This window comes from Mastomys coucha, unplaced genomic scaffold (genome assembly GCF_008632895.1).
Source record: "Mastomys coucha isolate ucsf_1 unplaced genomic scaffold, UCSF_Mcou_1 pScaffold22, whole genome shotgun sequence".
In the NCBI taxonomy this organism is placed as follows: domain Eukaryota; kingdom Metazoa; phylum Chordata; class Mammalia; order Rodentia; family Muridae; genus Mastomys; species Mastomys coucha.
In genome coordinates, this window is record NW_022196905.1 from 233,939,689 (window position 1) to 233,964,364 (window position 24,676).

Here is a 24,676-nt window from a genome sequence, read left to right on the forward strand (position 1 = left end):
TATCTCTGCAGCCTGGCCCCTGGAACCATAACACTGAAAGAACCACAAGGGCACACTCTAATCGTTTGACACGTGTTAGCCCACATTTAGTTCACAAGCATAAATGAAAGTGACCTTCCCACATATGGGAGTGGGACAGAGGAAGGAGCGCCAGCCCAGTGCTGCTGTGGGCCTGCCCATGGCCAGCCAAGAGGTGCCTATCAAGAGCAGACACCAGAACAGTACAGCAGATGCCTAGTGCCTGGCACTCTGAGCTGCTTCTCTGTGGTAGTAGGTTAGCTCCTAGCTAGACTCCGCTGACCAAGAAAACAAGCACGAAGGACATCAAGATCCTTTCTTGGGACCAATGCAGCCTGTTCTGGCCAGACCCAGCCCCACCTTCCCCCACCTCCCCACCGTAGTAGTCATAGTACATGGGTTGAATAGCCACCTTGGAAGGCCCGCCTCTTTCCGGTTGCTCGTTTACCCTGAAGTTCTGCCCAGCATCCTTCTGCTTGTTGTATGTAGTGGACATTCTTTGTCCTTGAGAGTAGGAGTGGGTCCAGTCAGTATAGCTATGTACAGAAGATGAATTCTCTGTCAGGGCAACACTTGATTCGTGAAAAGGGAGCTCAGAGATCAAGTTCTCCCAGAAGGGGAGTGAGGACAGGGAAAGGCCAGGCTTCCCTGTCTTGGCCGTGATCCAGTCGCTGTAGTCTTCCACACTGGTGTAGAGAAACACGCCAGGGCACGAGACACCTCCATAGGCCAGGAGTCCCCTCAGGATCCAGAGATCCAGACGCTTTACCTGGCACATCATGGGGCTTCCTGGCTCCCCCTGCAATAAAGGACAGAAGAGGACTTTAGGCCTCAGAAAAACTTCCTTCTCAGTAGATCCCTGTACCACCGTGTCTGCTTTAGAAAGTCTTGCATTGATTCTTTCTGGAAATGGGGCAAATTATAGGCTACCATTTAAAATGTAACCACCCCCAATTATGACACACACACACACACACACACACCCCCTCTGCTTTTTCCCTCTGTCCCTCTCTCTCTCTCCCTCTTTCTTGCCTGCTTCTTTGAGTCTGGATCTCATATAACTTCTCACTATGTAGCTAAAGATGACTTTGAACTCGATCCCTGTGACTCCACCCGCTCATGCGAGGAGTACCGACTACCACAACTGTTCTTTAACGTAGAGCTGAGGATCGAATCCCTGACTCCAGGGCTCTGTGCAAGGCAAACACCCTACTTCCTTGGCCCCGTTTTTCTTTGTATTCTGCAAATTATTTGGGGCCCCGGTACCCAGATTGCTCATAGCCTCCTGGCTCAATTTAAACCATCTTGTGTTTTTCTAGTACCACAAGTCTTCCTCTCTTTGGGCTGTGTATCCCTCAGATACCAGTATTTCTTTCCATTCTGGGTTAGAACGATCACACCTCTGAACCCTTCTCCTGTTTCTTTCTTCCTGAGGAGGAGCTGGATGGAGGGGAGGAAGGGACAGTGTCCCTCAGGAGGTAGAGCTGTGCTGTGCTCTATAGCTTCCTGCCCCTTGCCACAGCTGCAGCTCCTCTGTCTGCTCACTGGCCCTGCCACACAGCAGCCTTCCCTTTCCTGAAGGAGCTCTGGGACTCAGGAGCTCTACCCCACACACCTTCCCTCATGCACAGCAAGAAGGCAGAGGCTCAGCATATTTAGCAGTCAGCCCCCCTTGACCAGAAGAGTCAAGCAAGCTGGCCAGTGGTATGCTGCTCTTGTAGTTTGGACTGAGGCAAGTGGCCTGGTTCAAATGCAATGGGGTGATGAGCTAGTGCCCATGACATTTTCCTTTTTTCTTTTTTTCTTTTTTAAGATTTATTTTATTTATTTCATGTATATGAGTACACTGTAGCTGTACAGATGGCCGTGAGCCATCATGTGGGTGGCTGCTGTTGATCTCAGGACCTCTGCTGGCCCCTGCTCGCTCCCATCGTAATTTACTGCAGCTGTCTTCAGACGCACCAGAAGAGGGCGTCCGATCTCATTACGGGTGGTTGTGAGCCACCATGTGGTTGCTGGGCTCCAAACTCAGGACCTTTGGAAGAGCAGCCAGTGCTCTTACCCGCTGAGCCATCTCGCCAGCCCACCTATGACATTTTTAGTGCTGATGCTGGGCATGCAGTATGCACTCAGCAAAGTATGAGCTACGATCGCTAGCTACGTGAGGGATTACAGGGGCTGTGATTTTTCTGTAGGAAGTTGTGGAAATGGGGGGAAGGCACAAGATAACTACCAGGTTTCATGTATCCCACCTTTCCTACCTGAGGCTCCCCTCTTCTGCAAGTGTCAAATCTCTGTTTGTACCCCACGGTCCATCTTGGGTCTGACATAGAGGAAGGACTATTCACCCTCCTTAATTTAGGCCCCCTTGACTGGAAGAGCCAGGCAGGCTGGCCAATGATAGGTTGCTCTTGCTGTTTGAAAGACTGAGGCAACTGGTGAGCAGGGTGGCATCAGATAACAACGAACAGTTTGGAAAAACTCAAGGAGAAGACACAAAGAGGCAAAGGGTGACCTCTCAGCCGCTTCCGCTCTGTGGCCTGGGTAATGGCCCTGCCTGGGGTATCCCCTCCCAATCTACTCCCCCTTGCTTAGGGAGTATGGGCCGAGCAGAGGTGAGAGTTAATGATAGAAGGAGTGGAAACAAGGCAGAGGTGCAGCATCACATTCTGCAAAGACGCCATCATATCTGGGTAGAAACAGCTTGTGGGCAACAGAGGCTGTATATTATTCTCTGTTGCTCGCTCCAGGGGCAGCACAGTACCCCTATACTTCCATTTCCTTCACAGTCTGCTGTGTCACCCCCCACACTGCCAAATGGCAGATGATTGAAAGGTTATTTCAGGGTTCTGGCTGTCCACCTAGGACTGCTGAATGACCATTGTCTGTAACACACTAAGGCCTCTTGGGGCATGGAGCTCCCTGCTGATGAGCGGTGTGGTCTCCATCCTCTCACCGGTCCTACCCCCAGTTGATTATAACTGCTCTTGAGGAAGAAAATGGATGGAATTTATTGATGGTTCTGACGTACAATAGTGAGTACCAATAGCCATGACTAGCACATGGTTTTGCTGCTAACCCCAGGTTCAGAATGAACTAAGTTTTTTCTTTTGTCATCCCCCAACCCATTCTTCCCTACCTAATAGAGCCATGACTTCTGGTTTCTGAAATAAAAGCAGCAGAGGCCACTGGCCCAGAGCCCCTGAAGTAGCTGTGTCTTACCTCTTGGGGTGAGGGGCAGCTACCACATAGAAGGGCCCCTCTCTCTGGGTGGTCCTCTCTCTTGACATTCCACAAAACCTCTAAGAGTTGTAAAGAACTATAAAAGTAAAGAGTAAAGGTCCACAGCAGCTGTTCTGGATCCACGGAGAAAAATCATTAGTCAGGTTCCAAAGCTGGAAGTTTCCTCTATACCCAACAAGTGTGGTGTTCAGAATCCAGACACCAGATCAAATTTCCAAGAGAGGAAAACATTGAAAACACTGAAGTCACCATTGGATGTTTTGTGAATAGAATTCAGTTCAAAAGCTAAAGGTTAGTGGCTGAGGCTGGCTCAGTGGATAAAGTGTGTGCTGAGCAAGCCTGGGGACTAGAACTTGGACGCTGAGATGCTGTAAGTGCCTGGTGAGCTCCAGAGGCTGCGTAGGACACATGGGGCAAGTAGGCTAGCTAGACTAGCCACATCAAACGATCACACTGTAGGTTCAATTGAGAGACCTTGTCTTGAGTAGTAAGTGATTCATCTAGGAAGACAATGGTTCTAGACATACACATAAGAACCCACATATGTGCATACCCTGCATGCACACCATACATACATATGAAAGATTTTACAGGGGTGCCACAGTTAAAAAACAACTTTGCTGGGTGATCATTTAACACATTAATAATACACCACTTCCAAGGTCTAGGCACACTCCAACACTTAGCATCTTGGAAAAGATGATGTATTTTGAGTCCGTTGATGGCAAAGTCTAACCAGCATCATTCTATTTGTTCTTAGCATTGTGTAAAATTATGCCAGCATCTACAGTTGATGGCATCTTAGGTACAATGAAATGTGGTACTGGACTGGTGATGTAACTGCTACCAGGATTTTATTAAATAGCGATGACTTCTACTGTTTTTAGAACATCCAATTTGAGAAGTTGCTGAGGCTGAGCAGTGGTAACATATGCCTTTAATCCTAACAAGTGGGATCTCTGTGGGTTCGAGGCCAGCCTGGTCTACAGAATGAGTTCCAGTACAGCCAGGGCTACACACAGAGAGATTCTGTCTCAGCAAAACAAAACAAACAAAAACAAAAGAAGAGGAGGGAGAAGAGAAGGAAGGAAGGAAGGAGGAGGAAGAGGAAGAGGGGGAAGAGAAGGATAAGCAGAAGCAGCAGCAGCTGATGTCCTCCCCTGGCAGGGAGCCAAGCACAATGTTGAGCCACTTCAGAGAGAGCAAAGTAAACAAGTTGCTTAATGAGAATCATCAAGTCTTTGGGACCCAAAGATTTTTAGAAAGAGGTGTGTGTGTGTGTGTGTGTGTGTGTGTGTGTGTGTGTGTGTGTGTTCTTTACCCTAAAAAAAAAAGAAAAAAAAAAAAACCCTTGCCTTCCTCTTGGAGGAAAAACATCTTGACCAGAGGAGTTATTTGTAGAAGAGAGAGGTGATCAACATCTTACAAAGGCAGAGTTAAGTTGAGGATGCAGCTCAGAAGTAGAGCATTTGCCTATCATGCTCTTGGTCCTAGGTTTGATCCCCAAAGTGTATCTCTCTCTCTCTCTCTCTCTCTCTCTCTCTCTCTCTCTCTCTCTCTCTCTCCTTCCCTCCCTCCCCCTCTGTGTGTTTGTGTGTGTGTGTGTGTGTGTGAGAGAGAGAGAGACAGACAGACAGACAGACAGAACTTTGCCTGCTAACCTTAAGTTTTTCTCCTTATTCTAATATTTATTGACTACTTTTAGTAAGCCACATTAGTGTAGGTTTAGACATCAGGGGACCTGAACCAGATGTTGGTGAATTCTGCACATTTTGCTCAGACCATAGAACAGTTATTCTCTGCAGTATTTGTGTAGAGAGTAGAGGTTCTTAGAGAAGAAATTGGCAGTTCCTGGCAAACAGTGTATCGAAAGAGAATCTATGATTCATGGCTACTGGATGTGGTGGCTCCAACCCTGCAGACTTGTATACATACCCACAAGTGGGAGAAGGCGGGACCCACACCTTTCATTTTTAGCTCATTAATAAGCATCTGTAACCTGGATATGCTGAATTGTTATACTGGAAATAGTAACTCCGTGTAGTCTTTTCAACAGTCTTTTCTTTCTTTGTCAAGGTAAGATGTCATTATGTAGTTCAGATTGGCCTTAAATTCACGATCCTGCTGAGCTCCAGAAGTATAGGTATGTCGTGTCACACTCAGTCATTCAGCGAGTTTTTGAGTACACACTTTCTGCTAAGGGTTATTCCTACCAGACACATGAATCTCATGTCACTGTCCCTTTGTCCTTCATTCCCCTTTGTCCAGTAAGGAGGCACTCCCATGACCCCTTGGTCCCTCGGATGCAACCCATGATTACTTTCGGGATTTGGGTACTACTGGATCAAATTCTTACCAGGCAAACATCGTTGGGTTCCTTTATGTGACTGGCACATTCTGTTTTCCTATCTCTATGAAAAGGACATGCTTCAATGTCATTCACGGAGATTTTCCTCAGGATACTCATTGTCATGTGATTTCCTGTCTGGACCATGCAACAGAGAGCCCAAGAGTTATTAACAAGAAAGTGGTCCTGTGTCAATACAACAGCAACTCACATAGCCAAAGAGGAGTGAACAGAAAAGTCCCCTTTACCCATAGAAATCAGAACCTGTGTCGGAGTTTTTACTGAAAACGATATCTTTGCTTTGAATCTGAATCTGTAAACAGACAGAGAACAATTCGCCCTTCTTTCATACCTAAAGACTATCTATGCATTTCCTTGTTTCATTCTTACCCAAGATGACAGAAAAAGGGCAACTTAGGTAAGTGTACACTCAGCTCTCATCCCCTTACTCCTCCCAGCATTTGGTGAGGCAGTTTGCTGCTTGTTTACTGCTTAGGTATAGAGAAGAAAGAGGAGGAGGAGGAGGAGGAGGAGAGAGGGAGGGGAGGAGGAAGAAAAAAGAGAAGAAAAAGAGAAGAGAGAAGACAGAAAGAGGAGGAAGAGGAGGGGGATGAAGAGTAGGTAGGAGGAAGAAGAGGAGGAGGGGGAGGGTTAGGGGGAGGAGAAAGAAAATAGAGAAAAGGAGATGAGAGAAGAAAAGGAGGAGGAGGAAGAGGAGGTAAAGAGGAGGAGGAGGAAGAGGGGGAGAAAAAGGAGGACTAGGAAGAGGAGGAGGAGGAAATGGAGGAAGAAGAGGAGGAGGAAGAAGAGGAGGAAGAGGAGGAAAAGGAGGAGGAGGAAATGGAGGAGGAAGAGGTGGAGGAAGAAGAGGAGCAGGAAATGGAGGAGGGGAAAAGGAAAAGGAAGAAGAGGAGGAGAAAGAGGAGGAGGAAGAAGAGGAGAAGGAAGTAGAGGAGGAAGAAGAGGAGAAGGAGGAAGAGGAAGAAGAGGAGGAAAAGGAGAAAGAAGAGGAGGAAGAGGAGGAGGAAGAGGAAGAGGAGGAGGGGAGCCAACCCACAAAGACAAACCCTAGGAATCAACCCTAAACATCAAACATCCTCATTAACGCAAGCCCTAAAGAACTTCATCGGAGAGTCACCCCCACTGCCAGCACACACACAAGCCTCTTCTAGGAGAAGGAATGCATTAACTGCAGACGTGGGATTCCATCCTGCTAGCCAGCAGCTCTTCAAGGCTGGTGGATTATGTAGCTTTTTGCCCATGAAGCAGATGGCCTGGACCAGGTCATTGAAATGCATGGCAGATTCTGTCTTCAGGAGGGCTATGTTATCGCTCATTGAGTAGTTGTTGAAGTTCTCATGGGGGATGATGGTATTGATTGAATACTCTCTATGGTCAGTCTTTCGGGGATCCATGTTAGATATACCAACAACTGCAATAACCTCCTTCCTAGAAGACAACAAAAGGGATTTTGAAAAATCAAGGCAGCAAGGAAGCACCCCACTTCCCTCATTTCTCATTTCTCATGGTTTTTATTTTCAGCCTGCCATGCTCATCCAACCCACTCCCTAGGTATTTTTTTTTGTTTTGTTTTTGCTTTTAATGAGTGTGTGTGTGTGTGTGTGTGAACGTGTGCTGCTACATACATGCCAAGGCCAGAAGAGGACATTGGATTTCTTGGATCTGGAATTACTGGTGGTTGTGAGCTACTTAATGTTGCTGAGACTCATACTTGGGCTCTCTGGAAGCACAAGAAGCGTTCTAACCACTTAGCCACCTGTCCAAACCCTGGGTTAGTTTTTACTCATACCTTTGACCTCAGTCTCCAAGGAATTTCTTCTGAATTTCTAGGTTTGTGCTTTCCCTTGTGAGCCCAAGGTCTCATGGGGGATTCTTCTGTCTTAATACATTTATCTTACAAACCAACGATCATGTGTTCACATGCTACTGGGTAACTTTCTCCATATGAAGTGTTTTTAAACACAGTAGTGATCATACCAGTTATGTAATCATAACTCTCACTCTCAGTCTTAGCAATTTAATGCTTCTCTCCTTACATATCCTATGAATGCTATGATATGGCTTTTGGGTGGGAAGATATGGCATATCAGTGATTAGCAGTGGTGGAGTTAAGCTGGGTATTCTCTTCTTCATCCCTTGGGATGCACCCAAGAGACTATAAGAGCTCGAAGGAAGTGTGCATACTGTGAAACCATAAAGAGGCTTGAACACCTAGCATCCAAGCAAGACAGCTGGGAGTGACTGGTGACATCTGCTACCACTAAGCTCAGAAGCAGCTGGGTGGGAAGATTCTCAGCAAAAAGGTCAAGAATGAAAGTCAAGTTAGAAACAGCATGCAGGAGAATAGAAGGCGAAATTAAAGCCTTAGTAAGTAGGCTGAGAACAATGACCAAACTGAGATAGAAGCTAACAAAGTTTTCTTGTATGTCTGTTTTTTCGTGTGTGTGTGTGTGTGTGTGTGTGTGTGTGTGTGTGTGCGAGCACGCACTGAGGTTGGGAATCACTCTGCGTCGCTCTTTCATTGTCTTCATTGAGGCATGGTCTCGAAAGCCCAGGTCTCAGACACGGGTGACTCCCTAGGTGAGAAGAGTTTTAGGTCAGGCAGAGTTATATGGAGCTGGATGACAGAGTCAATCAGCACTTCACCTCAGGAGAATAGAGATCCTGATGGTAGTGTCTCCTCCAGTCATTGTATGCTGCATTGATGTGACCCAACAGGAAGCAGCAGGCAAGACAAACCGCTGCTGTCACCCATATAGGCCCACCCTCTGGGGCCCACCAGAAGGGGGAAGAGTAGAGAGTGGCTCATGAGTGACACAGATGGGAGTCATCTAGCATACCTGGACACCCAGTCCATCAAAGATGACTCGTGAAAGTGAAATGAGGAATAACAGCCAGCGCTGGGAGGCAGGGCTGAGCCAGGTGTCTCCTTGGCATATGAGCATTCGGAGTCACCCTGCTTAAAACCAGAATCACCTCAGACTTCTCCACAGAAACATTTCATACCTGAAGCCGGAGCTATGGGATGGGGAGAGCGATACCTAGAAGGTCTTCAGTGGAAAGGAAGAGCAAGCCACAGAGAGGACATGAACTGGGAGTGAGGGGTCTTTTTTTCGTGTGTGTGTGTGTGTGTGTGTGTGTGTGTGTGTGTGTGTGTGTGTGTGTATGTGTGTATATGTGTCTGTGTGTACATATGTATGTATATGTGTGTGTATGTATGTGTATATATGTGTGTATGTTTTATGTGTGTGTACATGTGTGTGCGTATGTGTGTGTATGTGTGTATGTGCATACATATGTATGTATGTGTGTATATGTGTGTATGTGTGTTTGTATGTATGTGTATATATGTATGCATGTATGTGTGTGTATGTATGTGTGTATGTATGTGTGTGTATGTGGGACTGGGGTTGATATCAGGAGCCTTCCACAATCTCTTTTCTGTTTCATTTTCACACAGAGGGGAATAGCCACGTGAAGACACAGCTTGAAGGAAGTAAATATGCTGGCACACTAACCTCGGACTTTGTGGCTAACCCACCCAGTCTACGATATTTTGTTATGGAAACCTGAGCTGATGAGGGGAGAGAGGATTCTGTCTGTGTACTAGACCTAAGAACCAATTTGGAAAGATGAGTAGATACCCATGAACACATTAGTTTTTTGTTTTTTTGTTTTTTGTTTTTTTGTTTTTTGTTTTTTTGTTTTTTGTTTTTTTTGGAAGAGAAATACCCTGGAAATTGATGACAGGACATGATGCAAGGGAAGGAAACTGGTGACTGAGGGATGTTTTCGCTTCTTTGTGGAGAGTCACCTGTATACATGGATTTCCATTTAAACATGTAAATTCTGGCCCTTCTAAAGACAGTGCTTTAGAGACACTCAGAAGTTTGACAGCATTGCAGGCTTTCCTGCAATACAACCTCGGACAAAACTAAGATGTCTTGAACCCTGGCAATAGAGCTATTTGCCTTTACACCAAGGAGGCTCGGAAAGCACCAAAATCTGTATGTGTGTGTATACCTCCCAGACAGACTGCGAGGGCTTCATGCCGGAAGACCTAAGTCTTCAGGAGCCTGTCTAAAACAAAGAAGCACATTGGCAGGTCCTGCAGCGGTCCTTTCTGTGCTAAGTGTGTCCATGGAAGATCGGGTGTGCTTCATCATTGAGGAGCGGAAAATTGTTGTGAACATGTTGTAGACACAAGCACAGGGTCAGGAAGCGAAATAAATATGTAATGTTTTTAAATAATAAAAGTCAAGGCTCTGTAAACAAACCATACACACACACACAAACACACACACACACACACACACACACACACACACACACATATATATATATTCCGACCAGTGTGAGGGTCAAGGGTGGATGAACTCGACATCATATGGCACCAAGTAAACCTCCAGTGTCAGGAATGGGTTATATGTTACTGAATCATTGGCCAAAGGGACCCCATGGACTCCCCCAAACATCACTGACTATTGCCAAGGCTATCGGTTACTCTCTACAACCTGATGGTAAAGCCACATTGCCGAAGACATCCCTTATGTCGTTGAACAAGGAGAAGCTGATCTGGTGCCTAACTAGAAGCTTCACTCAGACTGACTAGTACTCGTGGTTCTGGAAGGGATTCAGCACAGAACCAGAGGAAAGAGTAATCGTGAATATCACTCAGCTATAATCCCTGGCCTACAACAGCAACCTGCCTGCAAGATATACTGGTGTAACAGTGGCACCAACATGGGAGTAACCAACCAACTCCACAAAACAGAACCCATCCCTGGTGCAAAGTGGCCAAGAACCTGAGGCTACATAGGTCACAGGCCTAGGGAGAAAGGCTACTGTTCTGCTAAAGGAACACAGTAATAGCATGACTCCTACTGACATACACATCAAACCACATCAAAGACAGTTTTTCTTGCAGTAGGGGGAGCTAAGACAGAGACCCACAACTGGACAGTGTGCAGAGAGTGAGAGTCTTGGGGGCACTCAGTCCTAAACGAGATGTGTTCATTAAACCCCTCCTTCTCAAGGCTCAGGGTTCTATAAGGAAGGAGAGGTACATTGTAAGAGCCAGAGGTGATGGATGACTCCAAGGAACCAATGTCTTCCAGACACAACAGGACTGATGTGCATGTGAATTTACAGAGAGTGTGGCAGCACACAAAAGACCTTCACTGGTCTAAACCAGACAGGGTCCCAGCACTGAGAGTGGGAAGCAGACACAGAAAGTCCAAGGTTAGAATATCAGTAGGTTTGTTTCCGTCTTGACTTAGAGGCAGCAGCCCTAATCAAGAAGCTTTTTGCAATTGATAACCTGCTGGCAAAGGGAGAATCAGTTCTTTCTAGTAGAGCTACTGGGTACTGGGTATGCCAATCACACTCTAGGGAAGGAAGGCCCATGCCTAGGAATAGTTGGGCAACACAAATCAAACTCAGTGGTATTTTTGTGGACCTTTTTGTTCCATTTTTGTCTTGTTTGGCTCTTTTTTTTTTTTAATTTTGTTGATCTTTTGCTTGTTTTGATTTTCGTTTTTTGTGGGTTTTCGCTTTCTGCTTTTGAAAGAAAGAATGAAGGGAGTTGAGTAGGTAGTGAGGTAGAGAGTAGTTGGGGGAGAGGGAATCATGATTAAAATATATTTTATGAAAATAAATAAAAATAAAATGTCTTCTGAGTTCAAGGCCAGCCTGGTCTACAAAGTTAGTACCAGGACAGCCAGGGCTACACAGAGAAACCCTGTCTTGAAAAACAAACAAACGGGCTGGAGAGATGGTTCAGTGGTTAAGAGCACCAACTGCTCTTCCGAAGGTCCTGAGTTCAAATCCCAGCAACCACATGGTGGCTTACAACTTTCCGTAACAAAGTCTGACTCCCTATTCAGAAGTGTCTGAAGACAGCTACAGTGTACTTACTTATAATAAAATTTTAAAAAAAAGAAAAACAAACAAACAAACAAAAAAATGTCATATGAAGCGTATCATTTTACATGAGCACAAAAAGAATAAAAATGCAATTTTAAAATACATAAAACAAGTATTAAAAATTCAGCTATTACAGAAAATCCTACCAGGTCCCTACACTATAATTTCTTTAACTAATTAAGCTGATTCTACTTTCAGGCTGGGTAATGGCTCAGTGGATAAAGCAGTCACTTTGCAAACATGAGGACCGGAGTTCGGATCCCTAGCTCCCAGATAAAAGCTCAGTAGCCTGCCTGCAATCCTAGCCCTCAGGAAGTAGAGACAGGGAACCCTGGACAAAACCAGCCCAACTCAGTGGGCTTTGGGTTCAATGAGAGACCCTGCTTCAGGAAAGTGGAAAGCAATGGAGGAAGACACTTAATGTCACCCTTACACATGCAGACATGAGCCACACACATGGGCACCTCACACAAGCACATGCCAACAAATCCCCGTTTCCTCCCTCCATTGTTGTAATGCATATTATACTATCTCACATACAGGGTATGCAAGAAATTATCATTTGTCTATCTGTGATAACTGAATGCTTGCTCTTTGGTTTTTGTTGTTGGTTTGTGTGTGTGTGTGTTCATATTTGAGGCCAAGTCTCATGTAGCCCAGGCTGGCCTCAAACTCAGCATATAGCTAAGGATGACCTTGAACTCCTGATCCTTCTGCCTCCACCTTCCAAGTGCTGAGATCCCAGGCCTGTGTCATGCTATCCCTTAGATGGTTACTTGCTTTCTGGTGCTTTCAGTGTTATTAGCCATGCAATGAGCAACCTTGAACATGAAAGCTTCCCTCCCAAGAGGTTGAAATCACCTTCTTAATGCCGATTCTCAAAAGTTAAGTTCACTGGACTAGAAGTAAGGTATTCTACAATACTTATGAAAATATTTTTAGAATATTTGCCAAATTATTTAGTCAAGTGATTTTTTTCTTCCTTGTAAGAATTTGAGCTATGGTACATATGCATATGTACTTGGGGATACATATGCAAGTGCAATTAGAGAAAAGAAGCCAGGGGTTTTCTTGGCACCCAGAGAAAAGCATTCTGAAAGCTGCTATAATTTCTTTCCACTTTTCTCTGTGGGCTTCTGTCTGTGGCAGTGACATTTGTAAGGCCCAGGGTGTCTTGACAGGGCTCGTGTCGACTTCCTTAACTTATCCTGGAAGGACACCCGGTGGATATAATCAATGAATCCACGCCTCTGTGATTGTGGCAAAATTACAAGTAGACTTCCCTAGACACAACAAATAGCATCCTGCTTTTCACTGGCACCACCCTCGGTCCTCATATAGCAAAGTTCCATGAGCCACTGGAGAGCTCAGGACCTTGACACAGGCTATCCTTGGTGCAAGGATAAACCCAGAGTTTATCCTGCAGGCCCCACTAGTCCCCAGGTCTATAGGACACTCCACTCTCCAACCCTCACCCAGGGGAGCACTAGCCTGTCCTGAAGAGCGGAGGCAGTGCTGAGGATCCAGAACTTGCTGAGAATGCAGCCGAACGCCAGGTGAGTGTACCGTTTGTCCTGGATGGACACCACCCAGGGGAACTCGGCGCTGATCACGAGGTTCTCCTTTAACATGTCCACGAAGTTGGCTTTCTGGATGCCGCAAACTGCAGAGGGAGCATAGGCCTCACCTTGTGGCAAGGAGTTAGCCACCACCCCCACCCTTCCCACACCACCCCCCCTCCCCCGTGAGCACCACCATTCCCCGGACCTTGGGACTCCTGTTCCGCTGGGTGTTTTGCTTGGGGCTCACTCTACCACCCTGATGCTGTGTTTATCCCAGGAGATCTTCCACATTAAAGACGCTTGGCAGCATCTCTGAACCTTGTAAAAGTCTCACTAGACTCTGCTACTGGCGCCTCTCAGCCAAGCGCAGCACCTCTTGCTAGGCCTTGTCTGGCATCCTGTAGTCTAGGCCCTTCCTTCAGGGAAAAGCTGTTGCTTGCTTCTTCAACTCTCCTCTCACAAGTGTATGGTGCAGCTTTCCAGATTCGGGATGCTAGCACTCTGATGGCCAAATGGATGCATGCATAGATTTGTATACCCTTGTGCTTTTGCTTTCTCTAGTTTCTTTTCTACTATGGTAAACGTGAAGAAAAATAAAGTCTGTGGTGGTTAGTTTTAGTTGTCAACTTGATGCAACCTAGAATCACTTGGAAGAGAGTCTTAATGAAGAATTATCTAGATAAGGTTGGTTTGAGAGCCTGTCTGTTGAGGACTGTCTTAACTGCTGATTGATATAAGAAGAACAGGATCGCACTGGGCAGTACCACTTCCTGGGGGCGGGGGGAGGGTGTCGTTAACTGTGTAAGAGTAAAGAAGCCTCAGGGGTGGTGGCTTAGGTCTTTAATCCCAGTACTCAGGAGGCAGAGGTAGGGGGATATCTGTGAATCTGAGGTCAGCTTGACCAACATAGTGAGCAGAGAGGGTTCTGGCCAGTCAGTGCCACATAGTAAAACCTTGTCAATAAGAAAAAAATAGTGCCGGGCAGTGGTGGTGCACGCCTTTAATCCCAGCACTTGGAAGGCAGAGGCAGGCAGATTTCCAAGTTCGAGGCCAGCCTGGTCTATAGAATGAGTTCCAGGACAGCCAGGGCTACACAGAGTAAACCCTGTCTCGAAAAACCAAAAAAAAAAAAAAAAAAAAAAAAAAAAAAAAAAAAGTAAAGAAAGCTAGAGAGCAAGTAGGCAGCTCTTGACTATGGGCGTGATGTGACTATTTGCTTGAATCTCTCTGGTGGGGTGTTCATCAACAGAAGTAACACTAGAACACACACACCTTGCAGCAAAACTAGCTTAGGGCCCTCCAATAACTTAAGAGTATGAAAGGGTCTTGAGGCCCAAAGGTTTGAGCACTTCCAGCATTCACATACAATGGGACAATCCTCCCATAACCCTGAAGGCAGGCACTGCTAAGGTGGATGGAGAACTCCAGCTTGAGGGTAGATGGCACCTGTCTACATCACACAGGCAGCAAGCCTATGGAGCCAGTGCAGAGTAATCCAAACTCCACCACTCACCTTGTCGTGATCTGTGTTCCAGACCCCCTCAGCTTTAAATTCACCCTTGCCTTTCCCTGCATCCCCTTTCGAGCTTCTGGCACACATGGCTCCTCCTACCAGGTCTGTTTTGCTTATTAGTGAGTTCCTAGGAGCTAGTGCGGCATCTAGTATCTGGCTGGTGTTCAATAAGTTTTCTGGTGCATGAGTAAAATGACTCTGTCGGTTATCAACTCCCTGACTTCCTGTCATGAAGGAGGTAAAAGTCCTGGCATGTGGAAGCTGTCTCTGTCCCCCTTCCCAATTCTGCTCAGCCTCTTCCTTCTAGACTATCCAGTCCAGCGGTCTCCTGGGAAGCCTGGATTTTTGTTTCCAGGAGAATACAAATGTTGTTTACATGATATGTTCCCTCTGTCTGAGGTTGGATGGACCTGTATTGTCCTTAACAATTATATTCATATAAGCATAGAGACTGTTAGAACAGGAAAGATCATGGTAGCAAGAGAAGGGAGGTGAAGGCAAGGCCAGAGACTGGCTTCCTTATAGTTCTGGGTAGGGTGAGCTGAGCCCCTATTTTCCTGGCATCATTCATAACAAGATGGCAATTCCATGAACTATGTTGCTCCATAGGTTGCTGACTCCCTCCATTGTTCCCTGTCCTCCCTCCACCATTGATATATCTTGTTCTGTTGAGTTCTAGTGCCCACAGGTCTCCTCAGCTCCTTATGGAGCCAGGGTGTGGAGATTCTCCATCCTGAGAGTATCAGGCATCTACAAGAGTCTCTAGACATTGATTGCACTTACTAAACATTTACCAGGGTAGATGTGTGCTTGTGAAGTACCTGGATGCAGACTTCAGAGTCAAGTTAGCCTCTTAGTGTGCTGAGATCTTGGGCAAGCCACTACTCTCTCTGACACTGTTTCCTCTTTTGAAAGGTGTAGTCATGGGCCTGGCTGTACACCACTTGGGACTGTTGCAAGATCATACCAGAGGTTATGGGAATATGCAGACGATAGCTCTATAAATGACTGTGATGAGCCTTGGGGGCAACACCGGCAATTCTGTTTCCAAAAACGCAAGCCAACCCCCTGCTCGCTCTCCAATCAATGCTTACTTCTGTGTTGGTGGCCTTGGGTCTCCATGCTGTGTGACAGGCACCCATAGCAGATCCTGTGCACTGGACTCCCAGTGAATGCCTTTTCAGCCATTCATCCACTTGCACAGAGCCCTGCCAGGCACTGGGGTTGAGAACTAAGCATGCAGGAATGGGCTTTGATGGTCTGGGACAGAGAGATATGACCCAAAGGATATGCTAAGTGTTTGGAAGAAAATGCAGGAAAAACGGCAGGGCTTCTTCTGGTGGTGACCTAGGATGTCAGCAGCAAAGACATTTCCAATACACTGAGTCCATCGCCATCTACAGTATTGTCAGGAACTCAGAGAGGGCTAGGCATGGCAGCATGTACCTTTCATCTCAGTACTCAGGAGGCAGAGACAGGTGGATCAAAGCCAGCCCGGTCTACCTAGTGAGCACCAGGATAGGCAATGCTGCGTAGTGAGACTCTTGTCTCAAAACAAAACAAATAAACAACATGAAAGAGCACAGCGGACCTCTTCATCATGGGGTATTCCCAGGACCAAATTTCCATCCACAGAGTTCGCTGGGAGAACACTAAAGCCACTAACCACTGCAGAAATACCAACAATGAAATTCCTTGGCTTGGCCTTGGTTTTTCTCTAGAGAAACTGGTGATCTATAAGGCAGGCATTAGCCAATCCTTCCCCAGCCAAGGGCCTCCTTGTATGAGACGACATTCCGTTTTTCCAAAATGCCATTTGGGTGCTGTTTAAGTACCTGGGTATCAGAGTACTTGTGCAGAGTCCCTGCCTTGTGCCCCTATTCCATTGATAATGCCATGATGAGAAAATTTGGTCCAGAGAATAAGGGTTTTTTTGGGGGGAGGGGGAGTCTCAGCTATGGCTGAGCAGAAGAGATGCCATGTCTGTGTTTCTGAGCATCTCTTGTTTTCCTTGGCAGGGAAATGGAGGAGGCTGAAGATGGTATAGGGCCTTTGCACAGTGTGTATGTGTGTGTGTGTGTGTGTGTGTGTGTGTGCGTGCACATGTGTTATCTTCCATTTAACCAGTGGCAGCAAAGGTGGACAGAACCTACTTGACTCAGCTGTCCCTTGGTTACCTGTCCTTTCCTAGGCTGGACTTGTTGGTCCTGAGCAGTCTACAGGCCAAGGAGGAGGGGACAATAGCAGCCACTTATGCAACCTGGGAAACCTCTGCTGCTGTGGGACTAGTCCTGATGAATGGTCACAGTTCACAAAGCTCAGAGCACTCCAGGTGGACAAGTTCTCCCTCTGACACTTCTGCCCCACAGGCCATTCTGGTCCCTATTGCTGATTTTCCCACCCTTAGAATTAGACCCACATCCATGCCCTGACACTCTGCATTTCCTAGTTCCTGCCACTCACACATGCTGCCCATGACAAAGGGCTGAGGATGGTCTTTCTTGCCCGGTGAGTCCCTCTCTGGGCATTTGGGGCCACCCTGTTCTCCTGGATGACCCTCCACCCCACCCCCACCCCCACCTCACTCCAGGCTCCACCTGTCACTGAATGCCTTGGGAAGGGACTGCACACTCACTGGCAGATGACGAGTGGGACATGTACAGCAGCACCAGCAGCATCCCTCTCATCTCTGCCATCCCCAGAGAGAAGCACAGCGAACACCATGAGCAGCTGGGAAGACAGAAGACTCGTGACTCCATCACCTTCCACAGGCAGGCTCCCCTGCTCCCTGTCACCTTCCACAGGCAGGCTCCCCTGCTCCCTGTCACCATTCACAGGCAGCCTCCCCTGCTCCCTGTCACCATCCACAGGCAAGCTCCCCTGCTCCCTGTCACCTTCCACAGGCAAGCTCCCCTGCTCCCCAAAGGGGGTGATCCCCATTGTAGAAGCCTGTTTCTTTCCCAGATGGAGTAAACTGACCTGTCACATCTCCATCCCTGGGTTCTGTGTAAGAATGGGTAAGGAAGAGGCTCTCTGGCTCCGGTGCTTGGCTAGCAGCTTGTGAGATGGCCCAAGGAGAGAGGTAGTCTGCTTTCTTTTCTTTGTTTTCTTTTTTTTTTCAGTTGTCTTCTCAGAGCAGCCTGGGGCCTTGGCTGTGCTAGAGAGTTGGTTCTCTAAAAAGGGTTGGCTTTTGATTTGTGGAATTCAACCCTTGCTTTGACTCTATAGCCATAAAACACTGCTGAAAGAGAAGAAGGGGCTTTGGCGGGAGCTCTCCCAGGGCTTAGCGTCTTACTGTGATGTCTCCCTCCTACTAAAACTCACATCCAGGCTGCAAGTGGTGGCCCACGGTTTTTAATCCCAGCACTCGGGAGTTAGAGGCAGGCAGATCTCTGTGAGAGGCCAATCTGGTCTACAGAGTGAGTTCCAGGACAGCCAGGACTGTTACACAGAGTCCCTGTCTCGAAAAATGAAAACAAAACAACAACAACAAACAAACAAACAAAAAACCAAAAAAAAAAATCCATCTCACATCAAGTGTTGCTGGGATGTCATCACTGGTAACAGTGCCAACATTTGCTTTGTACACTCATATAGACACCCTAGACACAGACACTCTCATAATCCCCATTTTACAGACTCGGAAACTGACAGCCAGAGACATGGAGTAACATGCACAAGGTCACACAGCCACTTAAGCAGCGAATCTGAAACATGAGCTCAAAACAGTCTGAACCCCTAAGCCCTTGGGAGCATCACCTCATATCCTGGTGCCTCAAACTGTGCACCATGACCTAAGGAAACTGTGTGCACAGTTCTAAGTCACCATGTTCCCCTCATGACATTAGATGTTTCTTTTGTCCTCAGGATGATGCTCCGAGTTCTTCCGTGAACTATTCCAACTAAAGGAGAAACGAACTCACTGTGGCCTTATGCAGCAGAGCTCTACAGCGGAGTTTCTTCTATGCCTTGGGAAGAATGTTCCATTGTGGCGCCATGGCGTCCTGGTTACCACGGCATCTCTCAGCAAACAGGTGGACCTGAGAACCTAAGAGGAACAGGAGGAAATGTCTAAACGGCCTGACCTTGTTGGGGTTATTTTGAAAGATGCTTTCTGGTTATGACTAAGAAGATTTCTCCCTTTGCAAGATGTCAAGGTCCTTGATTGTAGCCGTAGGCTGTCCCTTTCTCAGCACCTGGCCCCGTTTAGACAAGTTGCCTTTCAGAGTTAAGCATATCTTGAGTCCCGATGCCAGGATGGCTTCTTGGAGGCCTCTGGCTTGTGAGTCCCAGCTACACTACTGGACAGGCTCCAAGAAACCATGCAGCCAGGTGGGATCTGCTCTTCAGCAGTCCTGGCTTTGCACAACTGTTGACTAAACAAGTACTGACAACCATGGTAAGATGGAACTCTGTAGAAACACAGAGAGCTTGCGGACTGCTGGCATGGGCTCTCAGAAGAGACCTACTTGGTGGATAATAGTGGCCAAAGACAGGCAGTATTGTGTGTGTGGGGGGGGGGGACAGAATGCAGATCGTAAGAAAGCAATGGCTGTCTCCTATTGTCCACTGATGTCCTCTGGGGGGTCGGGTTTGGGCAGTGAGAACTGATCTGGCCAGTTGTTTGATGTTGAAAGTCCCCAAGACCCTTCCTGAGCATTTTCTCACTCCCCGGCCACACCCTCCCTGCAAGAACAAAGGAAATGCTTCCCAGACAAGGGCACAATGGCTCAGATTGGTCACTTCCCTGGAGTCAGCCACCTGGAGGTTGACAGGAGAGTGTGAACCCAGACGTTTGCAGCCTAGAGATGGTGAGCCATTAGTTTCTCTGCTTAAGTCGAGGCTGCTTTTATCTGGGGAGGAAGTAGAGGTAGAGACTGGGATATGGCAATAGTTGCTCTTGGGTGGGGGAGGGGAACAGGGACTGTCAAGTGGCCTTTTCTTGAGTCTGTTTCTATTCACCTGAGGCAGCACAAGCATCAGACTGAAGAAATGATTCCATCCAGATCTAGCCTGGTGAAGCAGTGAGTTCACTTTGGGTTACTCATGGGTGCATAGGTGAGGGGTTACTTATAAACCATGAACTTTTATTTTTTATTTTTTTAAAAAATTCTTTTTTTAGAAAAGCCCAATACTTTTGAAGGAAATCGTCTCTTTGATTATGTCTATGAAACAAAGAGGCTACGTATCACCCCGAAAAACAGGCGTCTGCTTTCTCCTTCACCAAGATATTGAATAGAAGAAAATAATTGACTGACTTTGTAAACAATCAGCTCCCCTGTGCCATGTTCATAGCAGACATCACTAATCTAACACTGCACCCTTCCCCTCAGAATAGGCAGTCATTACCAACCAATCAGTCATTTCACAAGAAAAATCTCATTTGTCCTCTTAGGTCACAAAAAAAAAAATCAATGGGGCCTGGAGAGATGGCTCAGTGGGTAAGAGCACTGACTGCTCTTCTGAAGGTCCTGAGTTCAAATCCTAGCAACCACATGGTGGCTCACAACCATCTGTAATGATATCTGACACCCTCTTCTGGTGTGTCTGAAGTCAGCTACAGTATACTTACTTATGATAATAAAGAGATCTTTGGGCCAGAGCGGGGTTGACTGGAGTGAGCAGAGGTCATAAAATTCAATACTCCACAACCACATGAAGGCTCACAACCATCTGTTTAGTAACGGTGTACTCATATATATATACATAAAATAAATAAATAAATCTTTAAAAAATAAAATAAAATCAACGGTTCACTGTCTCCTTCAAAGAAAAGACAGACTTATTCCGCAGCCCCCAGCATTTAAAATGAAGATATATAGTCTACTAGTTCAACTAACTTAAACTATCAGTTTCCAAACTAAACATTGTAAATGATTTGAAAACACTGAAAAATATAGTTATGATTTATGGATTCAGCGAACTAGATAATACACTGATCTTTGAACAAGCACCAAGTTTGTGGTGGTTTGTCCTTTTGTCTTTGGTATTCAATTGTTTGACATTTTTTTTGCAGAGATATTTCAAGATTTTTCTGGTTATTTATAGTCCCGTTCCTCCTGTCTCTCTGTCCATGCCAATCAGCAGTTTACCCTGCATCTCTCTGCATTTCCCTGTGTTAAACCTTCCTCTAAACTGGGTTGTGTACTTGGTTGCCTTCTGTGTCTGGCATCTTGTGTATAGCGTGACGATTTCAAGGCTCTCCGTGTCACTGTGTGTGTTGGTGCTCCGTTCCTTTCTAAGGCTGGCTAGTATTACATGTATGTCCACACATGTAATATTACCACCATTCATTCTTCCCCCATGAGAGTACTGTTTCTACTTTGGTGCTATCATGTATAATGCGACTATTCGTATTTATGTGACGTAAGCTTGTTGGACTTCTTGCCTGTATGGAGTCACATTTTCATTACATCTGGGACTTTTCTGGCCATTGTAGCCATGAGTGTTTCTGCCCCTTTATCTCTCTCTTTCCATTACACACTTGTTGATGTACTTGGTGGTATCCTAATTTGTTTATCTTTGTTTCTCAGGCCTGATGATATCCTGAGGAAATTATCCTTTTCCTTGCTATTCTAATCTGCAACTGAAATGCTTTATGGAATTTGTGATGGGAGCGGGAGGGGGTTAAGCTTTTCAGCTACAAAATTCCCATTTGGGTCCTTTTGTATATTCTAACTCTTTAGTTACCAATACTGTCTAACTGTTCATTCACTGTTCCCATAATTTTATTATTTTTTTAATATCTAGTTATTTGAATACTCCCAAAATAGCTAACTGGGCGGGGTCTGTGGCTCAGTGGCGAGGCCTGGCTCATCCCTAGCACCGTGTAAGTACTCTGCATGCAGACCATCCTTTCTTGGTTCTTTGTGTGTCCCATGATTCTTTGTTGAAAGTTGTAGCTAGACACCACAGATCTATATTCCTGAAGACTGAGTGGTTTTCTTTCTAGTCTTTCTTCTGGTTCCATTAAGACCTTGTTTCCCAGAGTTCTGAAAAAACTTAACTCTAATGGTTTTTATTAGATTTTTCTCTTGCTTTTAATGGAAGGGCAGACTTTTAGAGTTCCTTACACTGTCGTTTTTTACTAGTTTGCCTTATTCATTCATTTATTCCTATTGTGATAAATCCACATAGAACTCCCCCCCCCCATTATCATTTAAAGCTTCTAAGCAGCACTTCGGTGGTGCTAATAGATTGGTTTTGGGCAACATCTCTGCTCTGCAGAGAATTCTTTTTCTGAAACAGGATCTTCTTATGTAGCGGTCCTGGAGGTCTGGCCCAAAACTTATGTAGACCAGGCTTGCCTCAATCTGGTGGCAATCCTCTTACCTCTGCCTCTTATATGCCGAAATTACAGGTATGCCCCACCATGTCTGGTTCCAGAGGGTTTTCATTTTTTTAAAGGGAAACTTCCTCTATCAAACTGTAACAACACGCATGCCCTCCTTCAACAGACACCATTCTATTTTGGAGGAATCTGGTTGCTTGTGGTCCCACACATTATTAGATCCACGTGGTATCTGTCCCTTTGTGTCTGACATTTTTGTGCTATCTTTATCATTTATGTGTGTTGAGGCATGGGTCAGAACTTCATTCCTTATGTGTGTAGGGGTGTGTGTGTATTCACTGAGGCAGTCTCTCAGTAAAACCCGGAGAGTGCCAATAAGGCTCATAGCCATAGTCAGCTAGCTCTAGGAGTTCCCTGCCTCTGATTCTGACTGAACCTTGGGGATTATAAGTGGGTCTTCACAGCCACCGGAGATTATGTGGACTTTGGACCTCAGGTTTGTACATTGTACACTCTATCCACTGAGCATCACCCTAAATGCTTCATTCCTTTCTAAATACCACATTTTCTCCATCCATCTATCCATGGGTACACATGTGGGACTTTTCTATCCTTTGTCTATTGTGAAGAATGCTATTTTGAGCCCTGGTGTATAACATCCTCTCCAAATTCTGGATTTTAGTTCTGTAGGCATGTACTGACTCACAACAGATTTACCAACTTGCTTTTGAGTCAGGGTCTCATAAATTCCAAGGATGACATTAAGCTCGCTTTATGGCAGAGGATGGCCTTGAACTGATCCTACTGCCTCCACAGCCTAAGTGCTGCCCTTTACCGTGTTTATGTAGTGCTGGGGATTAAATCAAGAGCTTATGTGCACTAGGTAGGAACCCTACCAACTGAGCTCCAATCCCAGCCCTATGCTGGCATGTTCACAGGCATACCAACACACACACACACACACACACACACACATGCACAGGCACATGCATATGTATCAACCTATTTTGACACACATCTGAGTACATACACAGAGAGAAAATTAGCAGTGTCTCTATACAGTAACCACAAACTATGTGAACAAGGAAATCAAGACAGCAATCCCATAACAGTAACACAGAAATACTCAGGAATAAGTTTAATCAGAAGGGTAACCATTTGTCAGCCAGCTAAAAGCCATGAAACAGTACTGAAAGGAGATACTAACGACTGGGAAAATAGTCTCTGTTTGGGGGTTGAAAGAATTAATGTTAAAATGTCTAATTCTGGGGCTGGTGAGATGGCTCAGCAGTTAAAAGCACTGACTGTTCTTCCGAAGGTCCTGAGTTCAAATCCCAGCAACCACATGGTGGCTCACAAACATTGTAATGAGATCTGATGCCCTCTTCTGGGGAATCTGAAGACAGCTACAGTATACTTACATATAACAATAAAAAATTTTTAAAAATCTAATTCTTCATCTACAGATTATATGCAATCCCCACCTATCAAAAAATTGAAAGGCATGATAATGATAATAATAATAATAATAATAATAATAATAATAATAATAATAATGGTGATGATAATAATAATGGCCGTAGATATGGCAACACATGCCTTTAATCCCAGCACTTCACAGGCAGAGGCCAATGAGCCTCTATGTTTGAGGCTGGCCTTATCTATGTAATAAAACCCTGTCTCAGAAACAAACAAACAAACAAACAAATACAAATCAGTGTTGTTTTTTGTAGAAATAGAAAAAAAATCCTAACATTCAAATGGAACCACAGAAAACCTTGAATTGAGCTTTTTTCTTTTGCCCCCAAATATCAAAGCTAGAAGCTTGTCACTATTTCATTTCAAAGTGTGCCACAAAGCTATACTAATCGAAACAGTGTGGCACTGGAATAAAAATAGATATTTAGGCCAGTAGAATAGAATAGAGCCCACATGCATTTGTGGTATTTGATCAATCATCAACCAAGCTGCCAAGAGAACACCACAAGGAGACAGTCCCTTTAGTACACACTGCGGGGGAAACTGGATATCCACATGCAGAAGAATAGATCCTGTTCTCACGCTATATTCAAAGATAGCTCAAACTGGATTAAAGCTTAACCACAAGACCTGAAACTGTGGAAAGCTTGAGGTCGGCCTGAACTACACTGAGAGACCCTGTGTTTAAAACAGATACTGGGGGAAAAGGGAGGCAGAGCTAAGAATGGGAGAGCTGGAGAGCGTAGGAGGGAAAGGAAAGAGAATGGAGGCAGACATTATCCAGCATGGCTTGAACCAGCCACAGTTATGATATCATAAGGTTAGAATAATTGAGATAAAGCTTTTATCATTATCGATTGACTCTGAAATTATTGTATTGGCATCTTGTAAATTGTGATTTTATTAATACATAAATCTGATTGATTATATATATATAGATATAGATATAGATATAGATATAGATACTGCAATTTTTTAAAATCTGAAGTGGTCAAAGGGCCTGGGTAGATATTTCTCAAAAGAAGACACACAAGTGGTTGGCAGGTATACAGAAACTACATACAGCGTCCCCGACCATCTGCTAGGACAGCTGTTTTAAAAAAGACAGGGGACAAGCAAACATTGGTGAGGGCGTGGAGAGACAGAAATCCCTGTGCAGAGAGGGAAGGGTTTAAATTGGAAAACTATGTGGGTCCCTCAAGAAAGACTTAAAAATAGAACTCTGCCACAGGAATGAAATCTGAATATCAAAGAGATAAATGTGTTCCTTTTTTTTT

At 45.5% G+C, this 24,676-nt stretch overlaps 1 protein-coding gene and 1 long non-coding RNA gene across 2 annotated transcripts in view; one reads left to right on the top strand and one right to left on the bottom strand.

Annotated features, from left to right (window-relative positions):
* Positions 1-61: 61 nt before the first annotated feature.
* Prss54 (serine protease 54) lies at positions 62-17,353 on the bottom strand. The gene is given in 6 exon segments (XM_031340975.1): positions 62-817; positions 5,618-5,746; positions 6,799-7,057; positions 13,046-13,217; positions 17,265-17,316; positions 17,318-17,353. Coding segments are annotated over 6 exon segments (1,179 nt in total). The 3' UTR covers positions 62-286.
* Positions 17,354-18,629: 1,276 nt separating this feature from the next.
* The window catches only part of LOC116069945, an 11,265-nt gene continuing 5,218 nt past the window's right edge, over positions 18,630-24,676 (top strand). The window contains exon 1 of the long non-coding RNA XR_004110224.1: positions 18,630-19,028. This is a non-coding gene — a long non-coding RNA (uncharacterized LOC116069945). The remainder of the gene's footprint in view (positions 19,029-24,676) is intronic.